This window comes from Cervus canadensis, chromosome 22 (assembly GCF_019320065.1).
Source record: "Cervus canadensis isolate Bull #8, Minnesota chromosome 22, ASM1932006v1, whole genome shotgun sequence".
Taxonomy (NCBI): Eukaryota; Metazoa; Chordata; class Mammalia; order Artiodactyla; family Cervidae; genus Cervus; species Cervus canadensis.
The window spans coordinates 8,070,929-8,092,549 of record NC_057407.1 but is presented as its reverse complement, the minus strand read 5'-3'; the positions used below and the strand labels follow the sequence as shown (position 1 = coordinate 8,092,549).

General features: G+C 40.3%; 1 protein-coding gene across 3 annotated transcripts in view; it reads left to right on the top strand.

Annotated features, from left to right (window-relative positions):
- SETD2 (SET domain containing 2, histone lysine methyltransferase) overlaps window positions 1–21,621 on the top strand; it is a 75,696-nt gene that overhangs the window by 52,987 nt on the left and 1,088 nt on the right. For all 3 annotated transcript variants that reach the window (XM_043442994.1, XM_043442993.1, XM_043442992.1), the window contains exons 13-20: window positions 5,284–5,332; window positions 6,515–6,698; window positions 8,407–9,076; window positions 10,422–10,556; window positions 11,623–11,762; window positions 14,609–14,720; window positions 19,686–19,766; window positions 21,448–21,549. In XM_043442994.1, coding sequence (XP_043298929.1) covers window positions 5,284–5,332; window positions 6,515–6,698; window positions 8,407–9,076; window positions 10,422–10,556; window positions 11,623–11,762; window positions 14,609–14,720; window positions 19,686–19,766; window positions 21,448–21,549 — 1,473 coding nt within the window. The remainder of the gene's footprint in view (window positions 1–5,283; window positions 5,333–6,514; window positions 6,699–8,406; window positions 9,077–10,421; window positions 10,557–11,622; window positions 11,763–14,608; window positions 14,721–19,685; window positions 19,767–21,447; window positions 21,550–21,621) is intronic.

Below are 21,621 nucleotides of genomic sequence, written 5' to 3'. Positions count from 1 at the left end.
ATCAGCATATTGCAGTGACATAATACTATTAATCTTTTAAAAAGGCCTCATTCAAATTTTGCCAGTTGTGCACATAATGTTCTCTTTAGAAAAAAAGATAAGAAAATTTGTGATTCAGAGTGTAACCTGAGATCAAGTGTTACATTGAGTTTTTATCTCTTTAGTATCCTTTAATCTGAAATAGTTCCTCAATCTTTGTCTTTTATAAATTTCACATTTTTGAATATTTTAAAATTTTTCTAGAATACCCCTCAATTTGGTTTTGTCTGGAGTTGTGCTTGGTTTATTTATCTCATTACTGGCATTATCAACTTTGATCGCTTGGTTAAGGTGGTGTCTCCTAGGATTCTCCAATGTAAAGTTACTATCTTCCCCTGTATAAAAAAAGTGTCATATAGGAGCACCTTTAGAAATGACAAATACTTGGTTTTTTGTGAAATTTACCCACCCATTGACTTGGCCTGAATCTCATGCAACTATGGTTTTTAACAAATGGTGATTTTCTAATCCAGCCTTCCTTTTTCTGTATTTGTATACAGTGGTAGCAGACTTACCAGGTTTCTAAAATTACTTGCTTAGATGCCTGTTTCTCCTCACAGGACCATGAGATCAAGGGCAGAGACTGTTCTTTAATCCTTGTAGTAAGAGTTCCTTTTATCATGGTGTCTCTGTAGTAACAGTTGTAGTAATGTTACCACTTGAGAATAGTGGATGACCCTCTGTGCCCCTCTAGTCTGTGCTACATTCAGTCTCCGGAGCGATCATTTTGGAAATATACCTGCATTCATGTCAAAGTTGTATTGAAAACTTTTAAATGGTTCCTCATTACATTGTTAAAGTTAAGTCCATTTTTCTTAACAAAGCTTGCATACCATGGTGTAATCTGGTCCTTATTTATTTATACATTCACACCTCAAGCGTTTCTGATCTTCCAGTGGGACAGTACTACTGATGTTCATACACGTACACACACACACACTCTTTGATTCATTTCTGAGAAGACTTTTATTTAGACGCCTCTGCTCACTTAAATTTCATCCTTTCCCCTGAAAGTCATTCCTTTTTCTCGAAGATAAGAGTATTCTGCCTTTTCTTTATGCTTTCATAACATCCTTTCCAGTCACAGCAGATAACATTTCATAACTGTACATTGTGCAGAGGCAGAGACTGTGTCTATCGTGGTCACTCGAGTCTCCCCAGAGCACTGAGAGAGTGTAGTATGTAGTTTGGCACTTCATAAATATTTGAATGATGAAGGTCCTTCTTTTTCCATGGTACCACACTGCTTCTTGAATCCATAGTGTATATTTTATTTGATAGGTGGTCAGAAGATACTAGACTGAGTGTCATGTGATCTTTCCAGCCCTGTAAAGTAAGTGGTGGTATTTTTATCAACTGTAAAATGGAAAGAAACACGCCCATGAGGTTGTAATTTAACTTTAAGCAACAGTTGAAAATTAATTCAGGTCTTCTGATTGCAATCCTATATTCTTTCCACTCCTTTTTCTGATCCAAAAATAGTGATTGCTATAGCCTTCCTGGACAACTCACGTTATATACCTTTGCTGAATACTTTTCAGATTTCCTTCAATCTGTTTCTGTTTTTGTAGCTAATAATTCCCAAAGTGAAAGTGTTAGTCACTTAGTTGTGTCCAACTCCTTGTGACCCCGTGGACTGTAGCCCACCAGGCTCCTCTGTCCATGGAATTCTTCAGGCAGGAATACTGGAGTGGGTAGCCATTCCCTTCTCAGGGGATCTTCCTGACCCAGCGATTGAACCCGAGTCTCCTGCATTGCAGGCAGATTCTTTACCATCTGAGCCACCAGGGAAGCTGTTCTTAAATCATACAAATGACCGTCTTAGTGTTTTGTTCAAGTATCTTTTTTTCCTTAATGCTGCAGAGATCAACCTGTGATCCATGATTAAATTTAAAGGGATTTTTCTTCCCTTTCCCTTTTCTTTTTCTCTCCCTCTTTCTCTCTCCCTTTAAAAATGTGAAAAGCCATTCTTAGCTGGGGTTGAAGGGATACTAAAGGAACCAAGCTGCAGGTCAGACTTTGCGGTGAAGTCAGTAAAAATAATATTGAAGAAGTTGGAAAAGAAATACACAAGGATACTAGTACATGAGAAGCATTTTCAGAGAAAGTATTGAAACGATTCTGATGTACTCTTGAGTAAGAGTGTTGCATCATGTTATCAGTTAATTATTTGGAAAAAGTATAACAAAAATGTCACCAATTGACTCATCTTTTGGGGGGAAGAGTTGTTGAAGTTTTCTTTCAACATAATGATTTCGGAATTACAAATAAATGTTAGTGAGCTGGTGAATTTGCAGATACACAATCTCTGGATAAAGAGGATAGATAGAATTATGAAATATGTGGCTTTTTGTCTGAGTGCTTTTACCTAGCGTAGTGTTTTCAGACCTTATCCACATTGTAGCATGTGTCAGTAGCTAATTCCATTTTACGGCTGAATATGCTCCATTGTATGGATGCAGTTTTCTACCTGTCTTAATATGAGCCAGAATGAGACTGGGGGGAGAAGGCAGCGATAAACCCATATGCAGACTTGCTAAGTCATAATCTTTTTGTTGCCCATTTGATTTGTTGCTGTTCAGTCGCTCGGTCGTGTCCGGCTCTTTGCGACCCCATGGACTGCAGCACTCCGGGCTTCTGTATCCTTCACCATCTCCTGGAGTTTGCTCAAACTCATGTCCATTGAGTTGGTGATGCCATCCAACTGTCTCATCCTCTGTCATTCCCTTCTCCTGCCTTCAATCTTGCCCAGCTTTATTTGATGTTCTTTGCCTTTTTAGTCAAAAGTATTTTATATTTCTTTAATTCTGAAAAAAATCACCATTATTTCTCAAAATAGTTCCTTCTTTCCTAGAATTCCTTTTACTTGAAGTTGTCACTTTTAACTTCTAATCTCCATATCTCATAACTTTGCTTTCACATTTTCTTTTTGTGTGCCCTTCCATCAATAAAAATGGCACCTTGCTCAGAGTCTTTTCTTTTTTGTTCTTGGTCTTGTCATCATTTAGGAAAAAAGATTTGTTTGATTCATAATACACAATTCTGTCTGTACTTGATAACAGGGAAAAATAATCTAGTCTTAGTTGTAAAAAAAAATCTGTTATTACAGAATATATAATCTGATATCTATATAATAAAAGGTAAAATTTAATTATACTCTCATTGTAAAGCATTTTGTTCTCAAAGTCTTGTTTAGCTAAAGAACAGTCTAATCAGTGCTAAATTTTTATACTTTCCAGAAAAAGTAATCTTACAAAGTATTGTTTTGTAATTTTAATCCTTTTTCTACAGTCTGTTCTGTGCGTTCATTTGAAATGTGTTTTAAAAAAAAAAATTTGCTGGAGTGCTTTGCCAACAAACTTCCCATGCGTACTTTTTGAGACTGTTGGAAGAAAACATCCCAGTTTAGACTCACTCATTGACCTGTTGGCAGTAGGTAATTTAGTCAAGGAAGGGGGATAGGTTGGAATGCATAGTCTTCCCTATACATTGTGTACAGTGTAGAGAGTCCTCTTTATAGGCAGACTCAGTCCAAGAGGAGAAAGAGCCCAGATGGCGCTGAACTGAGGACGTAAACATAGTTCTTTTGTCAGATTCTCCCTTATGAGGAAGAAATGAGTGAGTGCTATTAAGAGAAGCCAGTAGTTCAGTGGTTGTTAACCTTCTCTGGACTTCAGAATCATCTGGGGAGCTTCTAAAAAATACAGATGCCTGGGACTCATTCCCAGAATTTTAGGTTCAGTTTGTTTGGGATAGTACATCTATAAGTTTCCTGGAGTGATCTAAGCGTGCCCCCAGAATTGAGAATTGCAGCTCTAGTGGAAATCCTACATAGGAAAGGCTAGGTGGATGGTGGATTTTTACTACATTTGTGCATAAATCCACAAAATAGCACTCCTTTCCAGAATAATGCCACTTTGTCATCTGGACAGATGTGCTCTGGAGTCAGAGCAAAAGTGCTCTGATAGCATCAGTTGCTAAACCTTTTAGGTAAGTTTTCTCACTTGTAAAATGGAGATAACAATCTATGAGAGTTGTTTTGAAACTTAAATAAGATTATGCATTTGAAATGCTTGGCATGACACCTGGCACACAGGATAAGTGCACATTTAATAATGTCATCATCTTTATATTAGATAATTTATCAGCATGCATGGAGTATTATTGAAGGGCTCTTTTAAAAATCTATATTCATATAGATTGCCATGTATGTGTATAGTCCCCATTTGGCATTTTTAATGGCAGCTGAATATTACATCTTGACCTTTCCTCAGTTGTGTGTTATATGGGTTATTTTCATTTTCCACAGATGTTGCTAGAACCAAAAATCACGTAGAAAGATTTTCCTTGGAGTACAGTTCCTTGAAAAATGGGATTACCAGGTCATATTGTATGTGGTCAGTATTTAAAAAAAAAAAACTCTAAAGCAAGGGTTTTATATGATGTACTATTGAGAATGTGTGGCTGTGCTGTTTGCCCTCTCAACCAGGTGACTGGATAAGGAAGAATGTGTCCAAGAGCTGCTTGATGGACTTAAAACAGTGAGAGATTTTCAGGAAACAGATTCATTTCTAGGCTTTAGATTCATACAGCAAGAAAAATTACCTCAAGACTTAGTTTATATTTATCAAGAACAATCTTAATAGAGATGGTATTTGAAGAGCCACAGTGATCTAAAACTTTTCTTTTTAAAAATAACAGCAGCAGTGTAAGAGTAAATTACATTTAGCTATTAGTCAAATTGATTCTGTATTTGTAGGAAAATACGCTGAAAATCAGGAATTATCTTTACACATGTTATTTTTCTGAGATGTGAAGCTGTTATTACTAACCTTTTATTTCTGTAAGTAGCAATGGCAAGTGAGATGTTCAAAATGTTCATATGAATACTCAGAAAAGAAACTATAGATGACTTCATTTTATATGCAGACAATCTTATGGAAATTAAGACTTTTCAGGAGGTGTATTCCTGCCAGAAATAATGCCCTAGTTACTTAATCTGCTGCTTGGCTAATGAGGTCATACAAGCCTGGTAGATGTTTAAAAAGAAATATGTATTTGTGTTATATATATTTTTTAAGGGACCAGGATCTATTCTTATTTAAAGCCAAATATAAGTAAATTTTTGAAGAATAATTAAATACCAGACTATTCCTCCCCGTTTCTTTGTTGCCAGTGTGAAATAACGCAGTTATCACTTCCACTCTTCACTAATAACCCTTCTTTTTGTTTGTGTTTTTGCAGGAGGTATATCGAATTCCGAAGAAAAGTCAAACTGAAAAGGAGAGCACAAGTAGGTATTCAGAGATATTTTGTGCATGAAAAAAGCGAAGTGAAAGTGTTAGTCGCTCAGTCATGTCTGACTTTGCAACCCCATGGACTGTAGCCTACCAGTCTCCTCTGTGCATGGAATTTTCCAGGCAAGAATAGTGGAGTGGTTTGCCATTCCATTCTCCAGGGATCTTCCTGACCCAGGGACTGCACCCGGGTCTCCTGATTGAAGGCACGTTCTTTACCATCAGAGGAGCCGTTGATTTCCCATGCCACCACTCAGTGTCAAGCAGCTTAAAAGCTCAGAACTTTTAACACTCGGAAGGATTGTGAAGTACTTTGGGAAATATGTAGTCTAGCTTTTTCCTCATTTTAAAATATGAGGAAATCAGCTTCTATACATAAGATGATTTCTCTGCTTCACATTTTCAAAGGTGCAGAGTCAAAATATATGCTACTGGTATGATTCCTTTTCTTATTTTACACATATATAGTGAAGAAATAGCCACATTTTAAGGAAATTAACACAAGGGAAAGGAACCTGGATTTGAAGGAGGAAATGGTCATTGGGAGATCAAAGTGAAACTAGATAATAATACTTCCGAGTAGTGCTTAGGGCTGCTTTTGGAGCAGTGGCAGTGGAATTGGGTGAGAACCATTCTGGGTAAAGAGACTGAGTGAAGAGGGTTAGCTTCCATCTTTGAGTAGGAAACTGGCATTTGCTTTTTTTGAGATGTAGCTCTTTGGCTTTGATAACTTCCTGAGTTACTGCCATTTTATTTTTTATAAGAGACTTTTCTATTGAGGTTGTCATGCTTTAGCATGCCAGGCTGTTCTTCTACAAATTGTAAATATGCAGCATTATAAGGGCAGTGGAAGGCTTTTGCATTTTGAATTGAAAAGCCTTATTAAAGGTATCCGGAACATCTTGCATGTAGGTGTTCCACAGAACTTGTTAGAAATGATGAAAGCTTGAACTGAGACTTTGGAGGAAGAAGGTAGAAAAGGGCATTCATGGAAGTGTCTTTTAGGGAGTAAAGCACACAGGCATACAAGACCTTGTGTCTCGTCCAACTTCAGGACTGGGTATGTGAAGGAGAGTCCATAGATCCATTTGTTGGATAGAAATTTTATTATATAGTTGATACACTATCATGTGGAGAAAAGTCTTCAAGTAAATTTTTTTAAAACCCTTTTCCCTTAGTAACCGAACGAGGAAGGGATGCTGTAGGCTTCAGAGATCAAACAGTTGCCCCAAAGACTCCTAACAGGTCAAGAGAGAGAGACCCAGACAAACAAACTCAAATTAAAGAGAAAAGGAAACGAAGGGGCTCCCTCTCTCCACCTTCTTCTGCCTATGAGCGGGGAACCAAAAGGCCAGATGACCGGTAAGTGGCCTCTGTGAGTTATTCTTTGTCTCGAGCAACTCATTTTTTGAGAACCCAAGCAACACACTTCTGATTGGGGACAACATGGGCTTTTGTAATAAATGTATTCATAAATATTGAGATATAGTCTCTTTTGACAGTAATAATATTGTAAAGACTAATAGATTTTTGTTATTCGAGTGTTTGACTTCATAACATTTAAGTGCTATTTGAGGAGTCAAAGATTTGTTCTTTAAGGGGGTGTATCGGTTGATGGGAGATAACCTTTCAAAAATAATGGTAATTCTTCCCAAGTCAGAACTTTTGTTTTCTAGTGACTGTTGTGCCATACTTGTTCCAAATGTTTGATCCCTGTGGCAGAGGCTGTCTTTGTCATGCTGGTAGAAAAACAGGCCACATGATCACCTCCTGGGAACTAGAAAACATTTGTTCACAAGAAGGTCTTTTTAAATTAAATATACTTAAAAAAAAATTGAGATGCAGTAGTTATGTAATGCAGTTGTCAGAATTTTTTTTATTATGTGTTGTTCATTAAATTTTGTCTTTTTAAGCTCTAGGGGTTCTTTTTCTATATTCTAAATATAATTCTGCAAGTATATTTCCCTAGTTTATGACTTAGGTTTGATTTAAATACTTAGGTGTATTTAAATATTCAGGATGTGTTAATTATGATGTTATTGAATATATCATAGTATTGTATGTTTCTTTTATAGTTAATGTTTACAATATTTTAAGAAATTCTTCCCTACTTTTAAGGTGATTCTGTGTGTGTGTGTGTGTGTGTGTGTACTTTTTTTTTTTAATGTGATTTAAGTCCTTAATCCATTGGGAATTAATTTTTTTATATATTTTACTGTAGGGACCTGGTTTCATTTTTGTCTTAGTGAATGCCCAGTTGCCTCATTATCATTTACTTCTGAAAGCTCCTCTTTTTCCCACTGATCTGCAGTACTGCCTCCCTCCCAACAGGTCTTCACATATAGGAGGATCTGTGTCTAGGCTCCTAAGTCTTGATAGCAAGTAGGACAAATCCTTACTTGATCTTCTGGGATGTCCCTGTCTTTTTCTCACATTTTATTCTTCCTTAGAATCTGCTTTGAGTATTTGCATATCCTCTGTCTAGTTAGGTATTCTTTAATATTTTTAGTAAAGGTAAAGGTTTTCATTAATGTTTTTAATTGTTTATAGTTTTCCTCAGGAAAATTAAAAAATACATATCTTTTGGTGTATTTATTTCTGAGAAACATACCTTTTGTTACATATTCAGTTTGGTTTTAGTGTTCAGATATGCAATTGACCATTGCATATGTTGATCATGTTTGTTAAGCATATAAAATTCTTATTAATTTAAAGAGTGTAGAATTTTTTTTGCCCATTATGCCCCACCCTCTCCTTTTTTGTCCTTGTCAACAGTCTATATCATATGAATTTGTTTTGGTTTTCCTTTCTAATTCTTATGCCTTGTTCATCTTACTGTGCTAGTGATACCTTCAGTGCAAATCATAGAATGAAAGCATTTTTTATCTTGGTAATTGATTTCTACTCATATTTATTGTGGGGGTTTTTTGGTATGATTTTTAGCCAGTGCCAAATTGTAGTTGGTGTGGTTAATGGTTTAGCATTGAGTGATGTAACATTTACTAGTGCTTTGGTTATGTCTCTGATTTAGGGAAAAACTTCTTGTGGTGCTTTATTGTTTTCTTTCTAGATATGATACACCAACTTCTAAAAAGAAAGTACGCATTAAAGATCGCAATAAACTTTCTACAGAGGAGCGTCGGAAGTTGTTTGAGCAAGAGGTCGCTCAGCGGGAGGCTCAGAAACAACAGCAGCAGATGCAGAACCTGGGAATGACATCTCCACTGCCCTATGACTCTCTTGGCTACAGCGCCCCTCATCACCCCTTTGCCGGCTACCCACCAGGTTATCCCATGCAGGCCTACGTGGACCCCAGCAATCCGAATGCTGGGAAGGTGCTGCTCCCCACGCCCAGCATGGACCCTGTGTGCTCTCCTGCCGCTTATGACCACCCCCAGCCCTTGGTGGGACACTCTACAGAGCCCCTCGCTGCGCCCCCGCCTGTCCCAGTGGTGCCACATGTGGCAGCCCCTGTGGAAGTTTCCAGCTCCCAGTACGTGGCCCAGAGTGACGGTGTGGTGCACCAAGACTCCAGCGTCACTGTCCTGCCAGTGCCCGCCCCGGGCCCAGTCCAAGGACAGAATTACAGTGTTTGGGATTCAAACCAACCATCCGTGAGCGTGCAGCAGCAGTACTCGCCTGCACAGTCTCAAGCAACCATATATTACCAAGGACAGGCTTGTCCAGCTGTCTATGGTGTGACGTCACCCTATTCACAGACAACTCCACCGATTGTGCAGGTAACTAATTTTGGAAACCCTCTTTTCTGTTTTACTGTCTGTTTATGGGATGTTAAATCTGATGAAGATGGGTGTCCTGCCTTTGAGCACTTTTAGGTTGCTAATTCTGAATATACTAATTATCTGTTTTGTCACAAGTTATTTAACAGCTTAAGACAATAAGTTATTATCTCATAGTTCCTGCGGGTCAGGAATTCAGAAGCCCTTTTGCTGGATGGTTCTGGCTCAGAGTCCTGGATAGAATTACAGTCAAGCTCTTAAGCAGGGCCGTACTGATCTGAAGGCTAGACGGAGGATGGAACGTTTACTTTCAAGCTCGCTCACAGTGTTAGCTGCTGACAGTATCCCAGCTGGTTTCCCCCAGAGGGATCGAGGAGGGGTGAGGGGGGGAGGGACGGTGACTTCTGGGAGTGTATTTTTATGGTACTTAATCAAGTTTTTAAAAACTTTTTGTAAAACCAATACATTTTAAACTTTTCTAAAAAAGAAGACTGTTTTAAGGCATCATCTTTGTCACATTCCTATGTCCCTCCCATCATTCCTCATCACCCCTTAAAGGTGAGTTGCTGTGATGGCAGAGACTCCTTGAGATGTTTCCTGTATACATTACTTAGTATTGAAGTAAAAGAAGTAATTTTTACTTCTGTTAGATTTGTGTGTATGTGTGTGTGTACCGAAATTTTGCTCAGAAGACGATGACAAAGTATCCTGCTTTTTTTCTCCCTTTTTTTTTTTCCTCCCTTTTTAAAGTGTCCTGCTTTGATTCTGAAAACCTAAACTGTATTAACCGCTTTCATTTTTTATGATCTCTTTTACCACATGTTTATATATTTTAAGTATTTTGAATTTGGAAGTTTTTTTATCATGTTTTTCTCTGTAACATGATTCTTAACCATTTTTCCAAATTACTCTGTGTTTTTCTGTGTATGTGTTTTGATGGCTGTATAATACCACATTTGCTTGTAAGGTTATTGTTTATCCATTTTCCTGGAGTAGTTGTTTAAATTGAAAGTTCTTTTTCATAATTATAAATATGACTGCACTGGACGTTCTTATACTTAGTTTTGTTTGTGTGTGGTTTTCAATTCATGTTTGGCTTAGAATTAATGTTACAGTGCTAAATACAGCTGGTAAGAGAATGGGCATTATTGGTTTTTGGCTGTCAATTTTCTTAGCTTTTTACAAAAGATTGTTTTACAAATTTGTAGTAAAATACTCACATTGAAAGTTTAAAAAAGTTAATGGATGTTTCTTCCAATCAAGATCTATGTCAACTTGAAGTCAGATACTGCTTTATTAGAGCTAGAAATGTATGAATTGTGAATTTCTTCATTTTATCTTTTAGAGTTATGCCCAGCCAAGTCTTCAGTACATCCAGGGACAACAGATGTTCACAGCTCACCCACAAGGAGTGGTGGTCCAGCCAGCCGCAGCCGTGACTACAATAGTCGCACCAGGGCAGCCCCAGCCCTTACAGCCAGTAAGGAATGTTTCAGTTGGTAAAACTGTCATTGGCTGCCTGTTGGCTTAGGGCCCCATTCTTAGGACCTCTTTTAACTTTAATTACCTATTAAAGGGCCCTATCTCCAGATACAGTCACATTGGGGGTTGGGCTTCATATGAATTTGAGAGAGGCAGAATTCAGCTTGTAACAGTGATTATAAAGTTTTGGGGCTTCTGGGTGGCTCTGCGGTAAAGAAATCCTCCTGCAATGGAGAAGACGCAGGAGACACCACAGGTTCGATCCCTGGGTTGGGAAGATCCCCTGGAGGAGGGCATGGCAACCCACTCTAGTATTCTTGCCTTGGGGAATCTCATGGACAGAGGAACCTGAAGTTTTTATGTTTTTTCATAATGTAGCATTAAATTTTTAAAAGCTATTTGTTTAGAAAAAAAATTTTAAATTAAACTGGGGAAAAAAAGCCCCAGCAACCTGGTCACCCATTTCTATATTTTTAAAATGTAAATATGAGATTTCAAACAGAAAATAAATAATGGATAAATGTTAACATTCCATCACATTTGTTTATGTACTAAGTCCATTCAGCTAATCAGTACCCTGGAGTTAGTTATATGCCATTTAATATTGGTTTTTTTAAGGTCAAAAAAATATTGTTCTAGATAATGAGCTGCTGAATATTTTTAAATATGATGCATTGGATAGTGAACTTGGAGCCTGCTCTAAATTTTCTGATAGATTACTAAAAGTTCTTCATGTAAACCATCTCTGATCATTTCCCAGATTGTACCCTTCTGTCTTTTTTTTTTTTTTTAAGAAGTATATGTAGTGTTTTTATTGAAACATACTGCTTAAGGTGACTACTTTTGTCCTTTTCAGCCAAATTAAAAGAAATGTCACTGGGACTTCCCTGGCAGTCCAGTGGTTAAGGCTCCATTTTTCCACTGCAGGGGGTGCAGGTTTGATCCCTGGTTGGGGAACTAAGATCCTACAAGCCGTGTGGTGTAGCTAAAAAGTGAAAGGAAAAAAAAAAAAGAAACATCACTGATCAACTGATCAAGACCTTGTGATGTGTCTTTCTTTTTAGCCTGAAATGGTTGTGACAAATAATCTCCTGGATTTACCACCCCCATCTCCTCCCAAACCAAAAACCATTGTCTTACCTCCCAACTGGAAGACAGCCCGAGACCCAGAAGGAAAGATTTACTACTACCATGTGATCACCAGGTAAGAAAAGCTGCTGGGCATTCCCAAGTCAGCTTTCAGCTGGTCAAAGAAGCTGCCTCCACAAGGGGAGTTTTATGTTTATAGACTTGTTACTAGCTGTTAACTGTGCTTGAGGGCTGCTGGCTTTCCAGAAACACATCATAAATGTTAGAACATATGTTAGACTTCTGTCCTTTTTAGTTACATTCTGGTGTTTTTAATCTGTAAGACTCTTTTGAAGAAAATTAAGGAATTTTTTTTAAAAAATGGTAATGACTTCATCTAGCATAGTAGATTTCTCGGGTCATAGGCAGACCTTTCCTGTAAAAGGCCTGAGAATAAGTATTTTAGGCTTTACGTGCCTAACAGTCTTCGTCACAACTGTTGGATTTTTCTGTTGTTGCGTAAGCATCCATAAACAGTGCATAAATGAATGGGCCTGTCTTTGTTCTGAGTAAACTTAATTTGGTTTATGAGTCATAGTTTGACACCTGCTGTATATAAAAAACCTGATTTATTCTTAGAATTTAAAAATATATTTTAGGCAGATAGCTTTATGTGAATATATATGTGTTCTGTATACATTGGTATATAATGTGAGTTGTTGGGGTGCATGTTTTGTCATCTGCTTTATTTACCAGTCTATTTATAGAACTTCCCTTATCAATTAATATAAAACTACATTATTTTTTAATACTTGCTGATTTGTTGCAGGGGTCTGTAGACTATGCCCAGCCCATGGGCTACTTGTTTTGGCAAATAAAGTTATTTTGGAACACAGCCACAGCCATTTATTTAGGAATTGTTTACGGCTGCTTTCATCCTCCAGTCACAGTAGACTAGTTGTGACAGAGATCACTTGGTCCACAAGGCTTTATGGAAGAAGTTTCCCTAACCCCTGCTCTTCTGTATGACTATACCAAATTTTATTTAACCCATTCCGATGGATGGATTTTCACTATTTTATATATAGCTCTAAACCTAGACATCCTTACAGACGCTAATAATAATTTTACTACCTTCTTTAGGCAGATTCTTAGAGGCAAAATATTTGGTCAAAAGTGATACACATTTTAAATTAACATGTATTGTCAGCTTACCATTTAAAGAAAAAAAATCATACCAATTTCGACTCCCACAAAATGTATATACAAAGGTACCTTTTTCTTCATGTAGGTTCTTTAACTCATGTAAGATAGTAGATGAAAAATCTTACTTTCATTTTCAGTTCTTTTATTTTTGAGATGGAAAGTCTTCATTAGATTATTGACCATTTTTATCTTTTGTGAATTGCTTGTTTGGGGCATCTACCATTTTCTGTCAGCATCGTTAGATCTCTTAATCCAAGAATATTGCAAGTTCTTGTTGGTAACGTCTTGTGACAGAAGGAAATGAAAAATTTCATACAGTCAAGTATTCTCCCTTTCTACTTAGGTCTTCATTACTCCTGTAAAAATATCTTTATAAAACAAGCCCTTGTTATACTGCTGACTGAAAGTGTTGTGACTTTAAAAACCAGTGTCTGCAAATTTTACCAGAACTTTGTTTTTTTTTTCAATACCAAAGCAAACTTTTTATCACTTTTTTCCAGGGGGGAAAAATTATATCTCTTATTTATGTCTGCACTTTTCTAGCTTTTCTTCTAGGTTTTCTTTAGCTAGCATCTAAGAGCATAATACCTCCCTCTCTGTTTAATTCCCATAATAAAACCCACAACTGCATGTGGTTCTTTGATTACAATAGAAATCTTGAGCCCATTTTTTAAAATTAATTCTGTTGACTAGAGATATTTTCATAATCATCTACAGAACTGATTTACATCAAATGCTTTTAATGTTGCTGACTAAAAATTGCTGTGGTAGGAAAGCACAAGACTGTAATTACAGGCAGACCTGTCAGGTAATTTGCTAGCTTCTTGGAGGCTTTTGACATTTTAAGTGATTCCCCTTAACAGCATTTCTTGTGACAGCTGACTTCTGACTCCTGATTATGAGTTTCCTTACTTCTACTTGTTACTTCACAGATCTAGCTTTTTAAAAAAAAACAAAAACAAAGCCACTTTTGCCTGCTTACCTTCAAAACAACCATAAACACGCAATGAGGTAATTTCCTGGCAATCCAGTGGTTAGGACTCTGGGCCAGCAGCCCAGGTTCAATCCCTGGTTGGGGAACTAAAATCCCTGTAAGCTTTGCAGTGCAGCCAAAGAAAAAGAAAAAAACATGCAAAGAGTTAACATGGTTGAACTCTTTTTTTTTTTTCCTTTTTCTTTTGTAGTCAGTTGAGACTATTTTTAGCAGAGGGCACAAGTTTTTAACCTGTTCATCACATCTTTTCCATGCTGTCAGGCATCAAACCAGAGGAGCAAAACTATTTATTAATAATACAAACAAGAAGACACCTAAAGCAGGAAAGAGTTTTCTGACATGATCAAGGATTGTGAGGAGGGTGCTGTGATTTATTTTCTTTTGCTCCAAGTACATCTAGGTACAGTCATGATTGATCTCTTCACCTGCAAAGGGGTGGCATAGGCAGGCGCCTACTGCATGTACTTTCCTTAGCCTTTGCTGAATCCTGTCTGTAGGACATTAAGAGCCAGATGAGAGCCAGACAGAATATTTTGTTTTACTGTTGTCTCTGATACCTAGTAAACGTTGCCACAGTGTTGGCTACAGAAATACAGTGGCCTTAAATAACATGTCTCTGGGATAGAGTTATTGCTGTTGGGAAGACTGTCCCTCTCATGGAGCTGACTTACTCTGTGTTTCATTGCATGTTGTATTTTTATGAGTATATGAGCAGAGATACCTATGCCAGAGTCCTCTGTTTTCTGGCCATGATAGCATGGCTGTTCTTAACCTTCTTCTAGGCAGACTCAGTGGGATCCTCCTACTTGGGAAAGCCCAGGAGATGATGCCAGCCTTGAGCATGAAGCTGAGATGGACTTGGGAACCCCAACATATGATGAAAATCCCATGAAGGTGAGTGTGGCTTACTTGTTTCCTGGTCATTTGGGAGTCTTTGTCTTGTCATTTTTTAGCACCATTAGCCACGTTATCTTGGAATTCTGTTTTCCTTATTGTTCTGGAGAATAATGCATATGAAACATGCTTGGAGGTGGTAGGAGACCCACACAGTACAGAAGTATGGTATGGTAGAACAAAAAAAACCCCTAATTTCTTTTTATTGCTCCCCTTTCGTCATATTCCCTCTCTGGAGATAAATACTGATAACTTTTTAATGCAGGGGTTCTCAACTAGGAGCAGTTGTGCTGCTCAGGGGACTTTTGATAATATTTAGAGACAGTTGTGCTTGTTACGCAGGAGGGGATGCTCCTAGCTTCCAGTTGAATTAGGAGGTCATGTAAATCAGTGTGGCTCTCAGCAATTGAATTAACAATTTTTATCCTTTTTCACTTGGAACAGGACTCACCGTCTCCAAGGAGGTGGTGTCTTGAATGAAATCAAAGATAATATATCTGTGTTCTAAGATTTGAATAGTATTTAATTTTGAAAATAAGAGGCACTTAACTAGTTAGGTCAGGGGAGGAAAGTAGGGAAGGAATTGGAGTGAGAGTGAAAACGAATCCATACCTCATTTTATATTTTATTCACTTTGGGGGATATGTTTTTCTTTGTTCAGTGTTATAGTTAGCATTCCTTTAGTCTGAAGAATTTCCTTTAATATTTTGAGTATTTCAGGTCTAGTGGTGATGAGTTCTCTTGTTTCTATTTGTTTGAAAAGGTCCTTATCGTAACACTTTTCTTCTTGGTAGATTTTATTTTTCAGAGTAGTTTTAGGTTCCTGTCGGCATTGAACTAAGAGTACAGAATTTCCGTACATCTCCTGTCACCACACATGCACAGCATCCTCCACCATAACAGCCTGCCAGGGTGTGGTGCGTTCATTGCAGTCAGTGAATCTACATTGGTACATCATTATCACTCAGTCTGTAGTTTGCCTTAGGGTTCTTGGTACTTCTGTGGGTTTGGACAAACGTATAAAGGCATGTGTCCACCGTTACAGTGTACAGCGTAGTCTCACTGTGTTGAAAGTCCTCTGTGCTCCCCTGTTCATCGTGTCCTCCCTCCCCATCCGCCATCCCCATCCACGACAACCTCTGAGCTTTTTACTGTTCTCCAGTTTTGCCTTTTATAGAATGTCATATATTTGGACTTTGTAGCCTTTTCAGATTCACTTCATTCACTTAGCAGTATACATTTAAGGTTCTTCCATGCTCTTTCATGGTTTGGTAGCTTTCTTTTCAGCATTGACTGATATCCCATTGTATTAGATGTGCCACATTTTATTTATCCATTCACCAACTAACTGGTGGACGTTTGGGTTGTTTGCACTCTTTGACTGTTATGAATAATGGTCTATGAACAATGGTGTACCAGTCTTTGGACATACATATTCATTTCTCTTGGGTAGATGCCTAGGAGTGGAATTGCTGGATCAGTTAGACAATCTGTTAATATGTCCGTCTAACTTTTTAAGAACCTGTCGCTGTTTTCTCGAGTTGCTGCGTCATTGTACATGTCTACAGTAGTGTGTAAAGTTTCCGTGGGAGAGTCTTTATAGAGGCAGGTGCATGTGTGCTCAGTCCTGTCTGACTCTGTGACCCCTCGGGCTGCAGCCCACCAGGCTCCTCTGTCCGTGGGATTTCCCAGGCAAGAATACTGGAGTGGGTTGCCATTTCTTTCTTCAAGGGAATCTTCCTGACCCAGGGATCAAACCCGCATCTCCTGCACAAGTCAAAGGCTTTGGATTTCTTTCAAGACCATAATCTCTATCATCAGGACCTAGTCTGACTTAGATAACCAGGAACTTATTTGGATTGTTATTGTCCTACTGTATTCACCCAGCTAGCATCTCAGACAGAAGGATGCCTGTGGGGTATGTGTTTATTCCTTCTGTTCCCCACCCCCCCCCATCTTTAGGGTCTTCATTTCGATTTTTAAAGCCCTTGGAAGTGAAGACTATAATATTGTAAATTTCACTAATTCATAAGCATTGTGTGAGGTGTTACACATAGAAGGAAAAATAAATCTGAGTACTAGTCTTCATGAAGTTCAGTCTAAGAAAAGAGCCACATCTATAAACCAGAAATACAATGGGATAATTGCTGTAGTTGAAGAATGTACAGAATGCTATGGGAATGCATTAATGGTCTGAGAAAATGCACCAGTGATATGTCATAGAAAACATGAGTTGACCTATAGCTAAGCTAAGCAGGAAAGAGGATTCTGGGCAAACAAAGTAGTTTTTGCAAAGTATAAAGTCAGTAAAGACAGAGCATATATATAGAGACAGAACAATAAAAGTAATTTGATTATGGTGAGAGTTTGGGTGCATATGGGGTAATGAACCAGACAAAAATATGGGAAAGTATGTCAGATTTAAATGGTCTAAGATCTTGGTGTCCTCCCAATGTGATTATTGTATGATTAAAAGCCCGTGAATGCTTTTAAAGCAGTGAGTCCGGCAACCAAGTGTGTCCCTTGAGTGAAACAGTTCGTTTGAAAAAATGAGATTGGTAGCAGTGGAACCCAGATTGAGGAGTATTGTAATAGTTTAGGCAAAGTGAGGAACTCAGAATGGAGATGTTGAAGATTCATACAAAGGCATCAGAGGGCTAAGCGCACAAGTGGATATGAAAAAGGCCAGGAACAGTCCCTGTTTGTTGAAAGTGCTGTGGAAACAATTTGTTCCTGTTCCCCCACTTCCTACCCTCCTCCCCCCATGCCTCTTTTTGACAAACTGAGGCGTTGGTATATAGTGCCTGGTCTAGAATCAAACTGAAGTTATTTTGCTCTTTTTGTTACCAAAGGTGGTAGGAACTTCGAAACAATATACTGAGTTTTTTAGTTATTTTCAAGGATGTTTCTTTCTTAACCTTTGAATTGGCCTGTACAGGTTTGTGTGTTGCAGAATTTAGGTTGAATCACATGCAGTGTTTCTGATGGCTCAACTTCTTCTGGACCAGGCTCCTAGATAGAGCTCAGGGGATTGTGTTCAGTAACTGGTTTTAAAGCCCTGCAGCCTCACCAAGTCAGAGATTAAATTAGAAATGCACTGGAATTATTTTGCTTTCTGAACACATACCCCATTCAGAGGGAAGCAGGGCGTGCCTGTTTGCACAGTGCCCTCACTGAGAGCCTGGCCTCCTTTATAGGACCCAGAGCCTTCAGGTAGTTGTCATACCTTGAGGGGTTTTTCTGTACTTATTGCTGTTGCTACTCATTTTTGAGATCCACAAGAGAATAGCTGAGGGTGTGATGAAATTACCTTGGCTTACTCAGGGTGTAGTTTTTCCCTTGCTACGTGAGGTCTTACTGTGGAGCACACCTGTACTTTCTACTGCTAGAAAAAAATAACCACAAAATCTCAAAGCAAAACATTTGAAAATTTGCCTTTTGTTTCCTGAAACCAGAGGTTGAATCTGAGTGTTCTTTCTACCCTACCCTCCCTTTCCTGGTCCCACAGCCACAGAAAGTAGAAAAGGGGAAAGTATGCAAAGCGTTTATAACAAGTCAGAGAAAGCTGATTTACAGAGGCCAGGGGGCGCACCACCTTTCTGTGGAGCCAGTCCAGAGCAGAGGAGGTTGAACTGTCCCTTCACCACCAGCACTTTCATACTGTTGATGGAAAAAGAGGAATCAGAACTGGTGATAGGCTGGGACTAGAAAAAATTGTGCTCTAAGCAGCCAGCAAAAACCTGAAGTACCTGTAATGCCAACTGCAGCTCCTACATCTACCTGAAGCAAGTTGTTTTCGAAGGGGGATGCTCATAATCTTTTCCATGGACAAGTACACTTCTAGGAAGGGGCTTGATGACTGGCAGTGATCAAAAGTGTGGGGAGATGGCCTTGCCCAGTGGATGCTCTGAATGCCGGGGCTGGCAGCCCCTTCCCTCTCTGCAGTGCCTGATTGGGGGCGGGGGGGGACTGGCAGCTTCCCTGCTCACAGTGCTGGAGGGAAAATATTCCTAAGTGTGTCATCATTTCAGCATCTTAGGACAGAATATCTTCTATCTTTGAATCTAGTCATCTGGTCAGTGACTTGGATGACTCTCATCTCCTCCCCTTCCCGCCCCCAGTACCTTGATACCTCTTCAGTCTCCATTCCTGGACTGAGGCTACCAACCTTGAAGGAGCCTCTCCTGCATGCTGAGACTGTCTCCTACAGTCTAGGAGACTAGGATGCAGAACGTGGTATTTGGACCACGATCAGGTGGGAAGCGCATTCTGCCTTTGTCCCAGAGTCCTGGAATGTCAAGAGATGAGAGAGGTGGAGTTGGGGAGCCTGGGGCTGACTTCACAGTGTGGGGTGCTGCAGCTCACAACAGGGGCCTGAGGGGTCCAAGTCACAGAGCACATTCCTCTGCAGAGGTGACCCAGAAACAAATGTTCACCAGCTGTACTCAAGATCGACTTTCTGTTAGGGTAGAGAATTAGAACTTGCTTTATAGAAGTGAGGCTGGAGCCAGATGGCTGGATTTAGACATGAAGTGGGAGTGGTAACAACAGCTTGGCTGACTCCAGGGTGTGTCTCCTTGCTGCTGCTGCTAAGTCACTGCAGTCGTGTCCGACTCTGTGCGACCCCATAGACGGCAGCCCACCAGGCTCCCCCGTCCCTGGGGTTCTCCAGGCAAGACACTGGAGTGGGTTGCCATTTCCTTCTCCAATGCATGAAAGTGAAAAGTGAAAGTGAAGTCGCTCAGTCGAGTCCTCAACTCTTCGCGACCCCATGGACCGCAGCCTACCAGGCTCCTCCGTCCGTGGGATTTTCCAGGCAAGAGTACTGGAGTGGGGTGCCATTGCCTTCTCCGTGCGTCTCGTTAAGATCCTATAAATAATACCAAGAGTCGGGTATCCTGTCTAGGGGTATCAGTGACCTGACCTCTCATCCTTGCACTGTGGTGTTTTCTTTACCATTTCTAGACCTCAAAAAAGCCTAAGACAGCAGAAGCAGACACATCCAGTGAGCTGGCTAAGAAAAGCAAAGAAGTATTCAGAAAAGAGGTAAGGCTGGCTGGGATGTGGGCGCCTAGCTTGGAAAACTTGAAACTTGAGCCCCTTCCTTCTTGCCCAGAGTGGGCACCCTGCCTTTGGGTCTTCTTACTTCTGGGACTGGGCTGTGCAGTTGTCGTTAGGTGACACGGGGTATGGTCCTTCGCAGTTGGATAATAAGCACTTTGGTGTCCATTGTATCATTTTCCCTCCACAACAGCACTCAAGGTAGGAGCACCAGAATTGTCATTCCTCTTCTGCTGGTGGAGGAGCTCTTAAGGTTCAGAGAAGACAGACTCTAGACAGAAGACTTGAACTCAGGCCTTCTGGCTCAGAGTCCCGATCTCTGTGATGGCTCATTTGGTGGCTGCCTAATCCTCTAGTGATGGAGAGAAAGCAGCTCCTCTTCTGCTGTTAGAAGTATATGTTTCCAGTTCTCAGAACACTAACCTTTCCTGCCGCGGGGCATCCAGATTCTAAACTCCAGTCTTCATTCATTGAAGGGGCTCATAGTCCATTGGAGGAAGCAGACCTGCATAGTGATGGGGCTCGGAGGTCACTGCTCGGGGTGTGAGGAAGGGCGCTTGAGTCAGGGCTTGGGACTGACCGCATATGCAATGCAGGCAGAGGGTGGCATCCCTTTCCTGGCCTCTGGGGGCTGTGGCTCAGGGTGTGGGGTGTGGGGGGGAGATGAGACTGAACAATATTGTGCTGCTTCCTACTGAGTTACAGGGAACCACTGCAGGATTTTAAGCTGGGAATAATGAAATCCCCTGTTGTACTCAGGGAAATGGATTGAAGGGAGAGAGTATGGAAGCAGAAGACCACAGAAACACCTTTGATCAAAAGCCTTCCTCAAGGATAAAACTTAGTGTTTCACTGTCGTTGTGTAAAATGATTGGCATTTCAGCCCAGCCAGCTAGCAGCTGTTTTATTTAGTGCCAACCTGGTGATACAGCCTTGTCATTTGAGTGTCTGAAAGCTCATTTTCAGGGATGGGGAGACCCTGTTCATGGTGCTCCCTGATGAAGCGACTCACCTCCTCGCTCCCTTTGTCCCCTGGAGTCAAATTTGTGGCTTAGTGCCCCAGATACTTTCAGAGGTCCTGCGCCTAGATCACTCTTGAGAGCCACAGGCTAGGACAGACACTACAGAGACAGCTCAGGAGGACGTGGGAAGTTGTGTACTGACCAGGGTCTTACCCCAGACGGTCTCCAACCAGTTGCTCTAATATGCAGCCATCCGTCTGCTTTACACTGATGTGTAAATCCCATGAAGTGCAACACTTAGAGAATCTAAGCAGTCTTCAATAACAAAACACCTGCATTCCTGGGGTCACTGAGCCTCCTGGTAGCACAGAAAGGCCCTCTCTGCCCTGCCTCCAGGAGCCAGAGAATTTAGCTAGTCTCTTTATGAGAAGGACAGGAGACTTCTTAGCTGAAACCTGGGGCTGCTATGAGGTTCAGCGTGGAGTCCTGCTCTTCTATCCCTCCACTGCCCAGTCCATCTGGGGAAGCCCTGTCCCTCTTGGGGCTGCCCCGGATCCTTCTCTTATCCCACTGGTGTACTAGCCTCCTTCTAATCCTTACCAGCCGGCCCGCGTGAGGGAAAGGGAAGGGCGGGCTGGCTCTACTGCTGCCTGTCTACATTCTCTCAGCACAGCGTTCTTGCCTTCTCTCCCCCCTGCCTGCAGATGTCCCAGTTCATCGTCCAGTGCCTGAACCCTTACCGGAAACCTGACTGCAAAGTGGGAAGAATTACCACAACCGAAGACTTCAAACACCTAGCTCGCAAGGTATTCTCCCCTGCTTGTGGTCTGACAACGTTCTCAGCAAACTAGACCTTCTAAAAAGGTCCCTTTCATCAT